The sequence below is a fragment of the Opisthorchis viverrini genome, assembly GCF_000715545.1.
Source record: "Opisthorchis viverrini unplaced genomic scaffold scaffold56, whole genome shotgun sequence".
Classification (NCBI taxonomy): Eukaryota; Metazoa; Platyhelminthes; class Trematoda; order Opisthorchiida; family Opisthorchiidae; genus Opisthorchis; species Opisthorchis viverrini.
Genome location: NW_008752000.1, coordinates 538,566 through 549,053, shown reverse-complemented (window position 1 = coordinate 549,053; position 10,488 = coordinate 538,566). Strand labels below are relative to the sequence as shown.

Here is a 10,488-nt window from a genome sequence, read left to right as displayed (position 1 = left end):
AAATCAATTTGTGAATTTTAGTGTCCTTTAGTTAATGATGCCCGGTATGATAAACCCTTGGATGATGGCCACTAAGACAAACGGAGAAGGCCTTCGAAGGTGCTTGCATATGTAGCTTCCGCACACAAAACCAACGTGCGGAAATTCTACAACACATTCTAAAGAATGTTCGTTTAGTTAACTAAACCATCAGACGAAAGCTCTGATCTGTACCCTTCTGACCTTTTTGAAACAAATGCTGGAGTTGCAAATATTCTAACCACTCGACGGAACAAATTCCATTACCCCAGACCAAGAAAGAATTAGGAAACGGTGAAATCGAGAGTTCAAACAGACAAGCTTAAGAATTACGAAAAAACCCTCGAAATAAAGGCCTCAACCATCTGGAGCTTTAGCCTCAGTACTATGACATAAGGTGTGAAAAAGCGCTACTTCTCTGTGCAAAAACGTTTGGGTGAGAAGTGCCCCAAGATCTGCGAGAATATTAACTACACCGAGCAAGTTTGAAATCGCCGGGCAAGGGGCATTACGACGCCATCACAGTAAACAGGTTGGTTTCCAAACCGATTCATAGAATTGCGTGAATATTCGTTTTCACTTTCATCCAACGTCCTTGTTAGACTGGATGCTCAGACACTTTTAAGGGCTACAAGCCGCCGCTGGTTGAAAAATTGTTCCATAAGTGACACAATGCAATTAATAATAAATATTGAGGCTAAAACTTGGCGGCAAGTAAACTATTTCGCAAAAACTAGAGGGCAGAATAGACCATTCAATTCCAACATACTCAAAACCAGAGGTGAATCAAAGAAAAAATGAATGTTCTGACCGATTCAAACTCAATTTAATTACGACTAGTAAAACACACCGATTTCCGTCAACGAAGGAGATCCGTGCTTCGACGCTATGAATACTTTTTAGTTGGATACTGTAGTATATAATTATAGAAAAGTTCTCTTGTTTTTTTAACTAGAATATTTTTGTGTTCGCTACTGAAGAACATATAGGCAAACCTGGGTGGTCGATCTCGGCTAACATTACTTATAAAAACGTTTTGCATGCAACGACACAGCGCAACCTGATCGTACAGAGACCAACTTTATTTTTAATAAAAATTATACAGGCAGTGTTGTGGAATATAGGTAGCTCAGGTGCGCTGCTTGGTTGTTGGTAAGTTCGCCGAGCTTGGCAGATGGATCGCAAAAGTTTCATCACCAATCAAGGTCACATGGTCAATCAATCGTCTTTGATAATTAATCCCGCATAGATGAAGTCACCTGAATTGATGAGCGAACTGCCCTACTCTACGAACAAACCAACAATCTAGAATGATACAAACTATTGGCTCAGCTGCCTACTATGGCAGATTTTATGTTTTTTAGAGATTCGACAAATTTTTTTCTTGAACTTGACGATGAATTTACTTCCAAACATCCATGTGTGCAGATACAAGCCCAACATGGTCAGGAATAGAAAAGTGGAATGACAAGGCGAGCTCAGTTGTCCAAAAAGTGTCATCTGAACTCCCTTCTTATTGAATGGCATAATGCTTCGTTTCGCTGAACATGAAATGAGCAAAACGCAAAGAAAGCTCAGCAAGTGCCCGAATGTTACCAAAAAAACAGATGAATCCTTCAAGGTCAATAAACGTTTTGATCCGTAAAACGTAATATGCCATTCACGCTATCCTAAGCAGTTGATGCTCTTTACGCCGCATCACTCCAGGTTTTCAAACACATTACCCTGATGAAAGAACCAAATAAAGCAAAGCGAATCAGGGAGGAATACAATGGGTCTGTTCCGTAGCAGTGTTCACGAGATCCCATTTTTGTAGACGACAGCTAGAGATTCGAGTTTCTTGAAGGTACGAACTGAGCGATAAAAGAGCAAGTTATTTTGCCAACGTAACGCACAAAATCTCACGATACAGGGATTGCCTTAGCTACTAGCTCGATCGCCATCGCAGTGCAGACAGTGACACAAGCACTTACGTGCAACGCTTTGATGATCCTCAGTGTCGGCGAGTTGTTTCTCAGGCTCTAGAAAGCGGAAACAAATCGTTCGGACCGCAAGTTAATCAGTTCATCGATTGAGTCTCTGGGCCGATTCCAAATTGCAAACTTCCAGAAGGACCATAAACGCAGAAACTCAAGGGACGTCTCGGGTGATTGTTCTACAATGGAAACGAGCATATGTGAATTAGTTTGTTGGCAATGAATATTTCTCTTGACTTAATTGTCTTTTATTTCTTTTCCTCATCGACGCACAAACAGTGCCGATGATTATACTAGCGGATACATGCAAAGTCGTGCCATGGTTGGAAACACAGGTAATGTGTTCTGGTCTCCACCGGCCAAACTTCGGTCCGCATGTAAAATCGACATCACTTACTTTCCATTCGACGACCAGTCCTGTACTATGAAATTCGGATCATGGGCTTACGACGGATGGCAAGTGAATATGTCCAAACGGTACGTTTCTACCCAATCAGCCAACTCGATGTTCTTTTTTTAAGAAAGTTCTGGCGTTTGGTTAGATGATTTTAGAACCAAAGTTGTATTACAGCTAGCCAATCGATTCGGCTTTTATTGTGCACTAGATGTGAATCAGGATGGAACAATCATTACCCTCGGAAAAGTACTTAATGTTTGTCTGGTACCTGAACTCAATCTCTTCTAAGACATCTGGAAGAGCTGCACGACTGTCCCATCAATATAGAGTGAGTCATCGGCAGTGTGTCTCAAAATTGCCCGGGTGATTCGAAACCTCGTCTTCCCGGCCAGTAATTGAAGATCGAATTTCTCGAACACGAGCAGCTGACCAGCGGCGTAGCCAACTGATACGAAGAGATTCGTGTTGTCTTCCTACTGATATTTGTGTAACGGTGATACTACTGATGGGGGGGCACGCGAGGTAGTATGTGTTGTTCGTGGAAATTCGCTTTGCGTCTTTTGAAAAGGGGAGATCTGTTGCGGAATTCGTGGAGTCACTTTGTAACAGTTGCTTGAATTTGAGTGAGGAATGATTGGAGTCAATGAATCTCCAGGAAAGTTCAAGAAGACGCGTTTAGGAAAAGATGGGTGTCCATTTTTTGTAAATAAGATGCAAATTAGAGTCTTGCTTCCCGGTCCAATGTTCTGTAACCGGCCAGTTGGCATTTCCCAATAAATAACTCCGCAGCGAAGGCCTTTTTCCTTTCACTTGTAGTATCTCAAGATTGTGAACGACTAGCAGTTTCGCTTCAAATAACTAGACAAAATTTGCATGACAAAGGATAAATAGACAATCGCCGTTTAATCCGTTTATCATTTGAAATCTCAATTCGTGGCGATGACAAGGTTATCTTGTAGACAATCTCACGTCTACTAATCACAAAACTGCCGGGTAAACTGAAAATAGGAGTAACAGCTTTGAGTATTTGGGACCAACTCCTTATGAAGCGAAGTCATATCCACCTAGAAGAGCTCGTTTTCAGCGTGTTATGATAAGAAACTTCATTATCGATGAGCTTTGCCCTTTGAATTTGCCTACTAATAATTGGGTTTGGTCGACTACGGACTGTTTTTGATGGCTTATAATTATAAAATCTAGTGTTTTTTCACCATGATACTCACGCTAGGGTTCCCACTGAACCCCTTGATCACGTGAAGCGAATCGACAAACCCGGGCGCTCCTGGACACTCACAACATCCAACTAGATAGAGTTGGGTTTTGCTGAAAGCTACTCGCCTGAGCATTTTTCAATTATTTAACCAACCACAGCTGCTTAGTTCATTGTTTACTCTTTTTTTAAACATTGGGTATGCACTGACCCGAAAACATTAATGTTTGTCACTGTGTTTTTGTCGAAATTATGCACCACGTACAAATTTCACGCCGATTTCTCGACTTCATAATGTGTAATGCGTAATCTTCATTATGAATGGCAATCACTATTCATCTTAGTAAACCTACAAACTTGGCAGCAGTAACAGAAGGCTGAAACAAGTTCCCTCCTTGGAAACCTTTCGAAGTAGCTAACCACCTTGAAGACCCAGTAGGCTAGTTTGAAAGACCGATTCATTGCTGCCGACACGTCGGCTTTGTGCTGTCTCGGATGGCGGACGTTCCTGAACTTTTCATCGCTGATTTCATTACGAATACAGCGAGCATACATCAAATAACTGGAATGGTTTGGGATGCAACACGCAGAAATGAAACGATTGTACCGGCAGAACTACACAACGCAACGTTCTACGCTGTCATTGAAAGACAACCTGGCAGCCTGTCGATGTCACAGGTGTCATAATTGGGTAACGAAAAATCGGAAGCGGTAAAAATGCGGATAAGATGGTGCTATCTGTTGGAAAATCTAAAGAACGCGCAGAAAAACGCGACCTTTATCTCACTGTCAATTAGTTAGGTGCCGTATCCTGCATCCGGGCAACGGACACAGCGCGTCACTATTTCACATTTCCAATACGGTCTTAGCTTGATTCACAAGAAGTGATGAGCAGTCAAGAGTTAAGTCAAATTGCACCAAACTTCATTGACAACCAAACTATTTCCTCATGCAGCTAAGAATCCCCATGTCCTATTTGGATTTTGGTTTGTCTAATCTGCCTAACTTGCTTGTTTCGTCATGTTGATAGTCTCACTTTTACCGACCGATGAGATCGATTTCCAAGTTCGAATTCTGGTCAAGCAAGGTAGTTTCAGTCTCGCAGTTTCACATTTCAAGCAGATGTTCACCAGAAGGTTGAAAGTCCTCATGAAAACTTCTGCTTAGTGGACTGCATTTTTCTCACGCAAATCTCAGTAATCGTTGTCAATCTTTAGCAATGTGTAAAAGCACTCTGCAGCGGACTCAGCACTTTCCCCGTTGACCCGTCAGCCGTTGAATTCTTGACAAGCAAGCCTAGTTGCGTAATTTCTGGAACCCAAAATCAACCGATAGACATCAAGTTCACATTGAGTTCAGGTTGAAATCACCTGGGGTACTTTTACGCATGCTGTTTCTGTTTGATTGGTCCGGAAAAGTTGACAAAAAAACACCCAAAATACAAAAATCATATACGTGATCATTGTGAGAGTGTCTGGTCCCAGATGAGCAGTAATCTTTGCTGTCCTTTGAATGAACTGTTATCACAAATCCTTTTATTGGTGGAATTCATTGGAATTCTTCATTTTTAGCCACATGACATTCACTTCCAAAAGCCTCCCCGAAAAATTTACCCGTTCAGATTTTTCATTCATTTGATTTTTTCCCAAAGAATTCAACTTCGATATCGACCCCTCTGAACAACATGAGATCCAGCATCTAGGTTGCTTTATCCACTGTGCAATTTACGGTTATTGGCCAATCACGTAACTCGACAGATTCAAAATCATGGATCTTCTGACGAACAGGAATATGGAAGTTTTTGGATAGCAGTTCAAACTGTGTGAATTAGATTTGCATAGGGTAAACTGTAGCTCATCGCTGAATCATACGGTTCGCATCATGTGCGACTTTGGTTAGTTGTCCTAGTGATGAATTCTCAGTTGTGGGTCACTGTTTTTGTGGTGGTTAACAGCGTTTTGTCTCAACTAGTGGTGGCTTCATTGCAATGAGCATCATTTCGACGCGGAGTTATTTTCACAGAAAACACCAACTGAGCAGTTACAGACTATTAGAGAGGAAAGCAAGACTCACATATGCACCTTGTTCATAAAAACTGAATATCCTTCATCTTCTTGAACGTGTCTTCCTGAACTTTCACCAGAATGTAAACAAATGCTACAAAGCAATTCCACAAATTTCGTAATGAGTCCCACGTTCCAATGGAAGCGAAGCGGAATTACGAGGGAGAATACTACTCGCATACCTCATCAGTAGCATCCACCGTTACACCAGTAAACCAAATAAACGTAGATTGTTCTGTTCCTTCTTGTTTGGTGCTTTCAACTACAGTATAAGTTTCATGAGTTTCATGTCTCGATGAACATGAACCAATGCAGTGCTTCAGAGATCATCCAAGTTCACGAGGCATAAAGTAAAGCGTTTGTTTAAATATACTACTTGAATGAGTCATCACTTGGCTGAAAAATCCTATCGTCTGTGATCCAAGCGACTCTTATTGAAAAGCTACATAGAGTCTTGAAATTGCACAAAACTACAGAATGTGGGTGAGGCTAATTGAGCAGCTATCAACAAGAGCATTTGGTTCTGTCTCGAAAACACCACGAATTCAAACTGATTGTTTTTTTTGAAAACAAGAGCAAGACTGCAACCACATTCAGGGCAACAAATCAAACTGGTTATCATCTGTTCCGTGTCATTCGAGTGTCTCTTCAGAATCTCCGAGATGTTGTAACAATTACTGGTTGCAGTCAAGGCCTCCATGAAAAATCCTAGTTCACAAAACATCACGACAAAGTCAAATTCAGCATTCCAATGAGCTGCCTGCCGTGGCCTTGTCCCAAATGGCAAAGCAATCGTTTCAGTTTTTAATATTTTTGAAATACCTCGACCGGCTGGTTTTATTTTCTCATGTACAAAACGACCAACAGTCATGGTCCACAATAGTTTCGAATGACGATACCAAAAGTTAAATTGCAATGTAAGCATCAGAGTCTGTCGATTTCCTAGCAACTTTCTGAGAGAATTATACCAAACATGAGCAGAGTCATACATCAATCCTTCAAACTGCTAGACATCTAAATTTATTATCCAGTTTTGGTGGCAAACAATTAAAAAAGGGGCTTATCTCTCCCCCAAAAAATGGTCATAATTGGATAATTGGAATGTGGAGTCAGGGAAACAGAGGCTAATTAGACGAACACAATTAGGTTCTCTGTTATTTCATCTAAGTACGTCTAAGTTACAAAATTCTACGGAAACTCAACGTCCGGGAGAGTTCAAACTCCTGCTCAACCTCAGTTGCTACACAACACAATTTCAAGTTGTTTATTTCGCCCATCGCTACATGCCCAAAAAGAGCAACTATAATGAATCGTTTGCGAAAGCAACCGGAAGTCACTCACCACACAGTGTCGCCTATGAGTTTTGCACGTTGCACGCAACCTGTATGCCGTCGGTCTAAAATTGGCAAAATTTTACTTGAACGGAAGTGTTCTTGCCTGTCGCCACGTCTGCAAAAGTACCGCACAGCACTCTGGGCATTACATCTACACGGGAAGAATGGATTTCGTTACGCACGCACAGTATGCAGCCAAAATGATCTGTTTCGTCAAAATGCCAACTTCCTCCTCTAGTACACAATCGAAAGACAACCGGTGGAATGGTAGTGTTGGATCGCACAAAAATGATGAAAGCAGAACAATATAGAAACTGGTTTTCAAACGGTATTTGGTGGTATCGAGTGAAATAAAAAATATAAGAAATAAAATATAAAATTAAAATTAAAAAATTAACAAAATTAAAATAAATAAAAAAATGAAATAAAATATTGAGTAAAATATAGAATCAATCAAAATTTATTCCTGTCCGAATCCCAGCCCTAAATTTTACACACACACAGACACAGTCGATCGATTAGTGGGTGAGGGCTACTGGTACTAAATGAAACCAAATTAATTAATTTCTTATCTAGTACCAAATTTGGAAAATTCGTTTCTCTGCCGAATCCCGGCGCGCTTATCGCGGAATCAAAAGGATGACTTGTCAGTACTATTTTGTTTTTTTCTGGTTCTTTTTGTTCAAAGTTGTCGGCGGCAATTTCATGAACATGGCACATTCCAAGGGGGTAGAGTATGCGAACCCCTCCGAAGAAAGATCAGTGAACTTTGGCTATACAAATGATACGGTTTTGTTGCTGTTTTTTGATTTTTTGCGCAAACTACATCGGAAAAAGTAGTCAGAATGTTTTGAGACAGAATATCCCATGTTTTGGCAAGCCCTTTCTACTTTCAAAGTGTAAAACCATGCCTCACAGTTTCTCTCTTTCTTGTGCTATCCTGAAAATTTGGAATAAAAAGCATAAAATGGCGGATCAGTTCAAATAGCTCGGCATCTGCCTAAGCCATGATTTTAGTATGACGCCAGTACGCGGACTCACAAACGAATCTCGCTGAAGCTGAAGGGCCGTGTCTTACAACTTTGCTGTTGCGAGACAGTCCAAGCTGGGGATTTAGGACATCTTCAGGTGAGCTCATGTAGCGAGTAGGCGACAAGATGGAACATAGGCAGCTAGATGGTAACGAGTGAGAATTGTCTGAAAACCGGATTCGACCGACTAGGTTGAGGTGTCTCGGACTTATATTACGTACGTCCTATCAGCGTCTAATTAAGAAAGCACTGTTTTTCCGTTCCAAGCCTTTATAGGAAAAAAGTTTGCAAGGAACAGACAAAACGAATCTCGGATCTACTCGCATTCGTGGCTGTGTCTACCTGATGAAAGCAGAACAATATAGAAACTGGTTTTCAAACGGTATTTGGTGGTATCGAGTGAAATAAAAAGTACATAAAATAAAACATAACATTAAAATAAAAATTAAAAAAATAAAAAAAATAAAATATTGAGTAAAAGACAGAATCAACCAAAATTTACTCCTGTCCGAATCTCAGCCCAAATTTCAAGTGAATTATCAGGTCTCACCGCCTTAAATTTTACACACACGCAGACACAGTCGATCGATTAGTGGGTGAGGACTACTGGTACTAAATGAAACCAAATTAATTAACTTCTTATCTAGTACCAAATTTGGAAAATTCGTTTCTCTGCCGAATCCCGGCGCGCTTATCGCGGAATCAAAAGGATGACTTGTCAGTACTATTTTGTTTTTTTCTGGTTCTTTTTGTTCAAAGTTGTCGGCGGCAATTTCATGAACATGGCACATTCCAAGGGGGTAGAGTATGCGAACCCCTCCGAAGAAAGATCAGTGAACTTTGGCTATACAAATGATACGGTTTTGTTGCTGTTTTTTGATTTTTTGCGCAAACTACATCGGAAAAAGTAGTCAGAATGTTTTGAGACAGAATATCCCATGTTTTGGCAAGCCCTTTCTACTTTCAAAGTCTAGAACCATGCCCCACAGTTTCTCTCTTTCTTGTGCTATCCTGAAAAGTTGGAATAAAAAGCATAAAATTGCGGATCAGTTCAAATAGCTTGGCATCTGCGTAAGCCATGATTTTAGTATGACGCCAGTACGCGGACTCACAAACGAATCTCGCTGAAGCTGAAGGGCCGTGTCTCACAACTTTGCTGTTGCGAGACAGTTCAAGCTGGGGATTTAGGACATCTTCAGGTGAGCTCACTGTAGCGAGTAGGCGACAAGATGGAACATAGGCAGCTAGATGGTAACGAGTGAGAATTGTCTGAAAACTGGATTCGACCGACTAGGTTGAGGTGTCTCGGACTTATATTACGTACGTCCTATCAGCGTCTAATTAAGAAAGCACTGTTTTTCCGTTCCAAGCCTTTATAGGAAAAAAGTTTGCAAGGAACAGACAAAACGAATCTCGGATCTACTCGCATTCGTGGCTGTGTCTACCTTGATCCTGCTTACACGGGCTAGAAACCTCGTTAATGTGCATATTGTCATTTCCTAGTAAGACCGTCCAGCTTATCTGCGAACAGACGTTGTACGGTGTTCAAGCTTGAGCCCACTGTGGCCACAGGGATTGCTCGTAAAGGAAAACCTGATTCCAACTGCGCCACATTTTGAACTGCCTGTATTCTAATCATTGAAGTTGCAATCCCAGCAGGAGCAATGGTTCGAAAAGTTGAAAGTGCTCTCATGGTGGTACCAGATACTGATAGCCGATAGAGGCTATGTGGAGTTGATGTTGCTGTAACCAGTGGAACGCCGGTCGTACCACGCCGAGTACTAACAGAATCACGCGTCACTCTCTACGCAAAAAATAGGAACGAATAGGGGAAATGAACTGTGATGTTGTTCCCAGTAGAAACGGCCAGAAACAAGTAGTTGAAGTCTGAAATTCCAGTTCACTATATAGGGGGAGGTGTTTGTGATGAACTTGCTGAGATGTTTCCGTATCCACCTCCTGCTTGGCGAGAGTGTAGTTGGGTACTGTCAGATTGTTTCTCTCAGTGGGGAGATGCAAGCCATGATGTACACGAATAGTGGGCAGTGGATTACAGTTCTTTTCCGCATAGGCCAGTGTGGTGTGGTGGAACAAACTGAAGCCCATCACTAATTGACTCAATGGTGAGTTTCATGCCACCCTCTTCAATAGTCGTATGTCCGGTGTGATTCGCTACTGCCTTAGCGTAATTTGTGTGCATGGCTTATGTCGGTTGAGACAGTTCCTTAATGTGACGAGATTTAAGATGTGTTCACTTCAGAAGAGCTTGGTAAACAATAAATAAATTTTATTTGGGCAACATTTTGCTTTTGACACAAAAGCTTCATCAGGCCAAGTGAACAGGTCACCAAACTGGCCAGGTTGTAAGACAGACGGGGACCAATCAGTAAGTCCTCTTCACACTAGACCAGCTTTGAGTGTTCTTGTTGGCTAGCATGGGTGCCAAACCCCTGAATTAA

At 41.3% G+C, this 10,488-nt stretch overlaps 1 protein-coding gene across 1 annotated transcript; it reads right to left on the bottom strand.

Annotated features, from left to right (window-relative positions):
* Positions 1–9,521: 9,521 nt before the first annotated feature.
* T265_10196 (hypothetical protein) lies at positions 9,522–10,229 on the bottom strand (the record flags this gene model as incomplete). The annotated part of the gene is made up of 3 exons (XM_009176494.1): positions 9,522–9,833; positions 9,962–10,124; positions 10,147–10,229. The coding sequence occupies 3 exons, from the start codon at positions 10,227–10,229 to the stop codon at positions 9,522–9,524; spliced, it is 558 nt and encodes a 185-aa protein (XP_009174758.1).
* Positions 10,230–10,488: the final 259 nt, after the last annotated feature.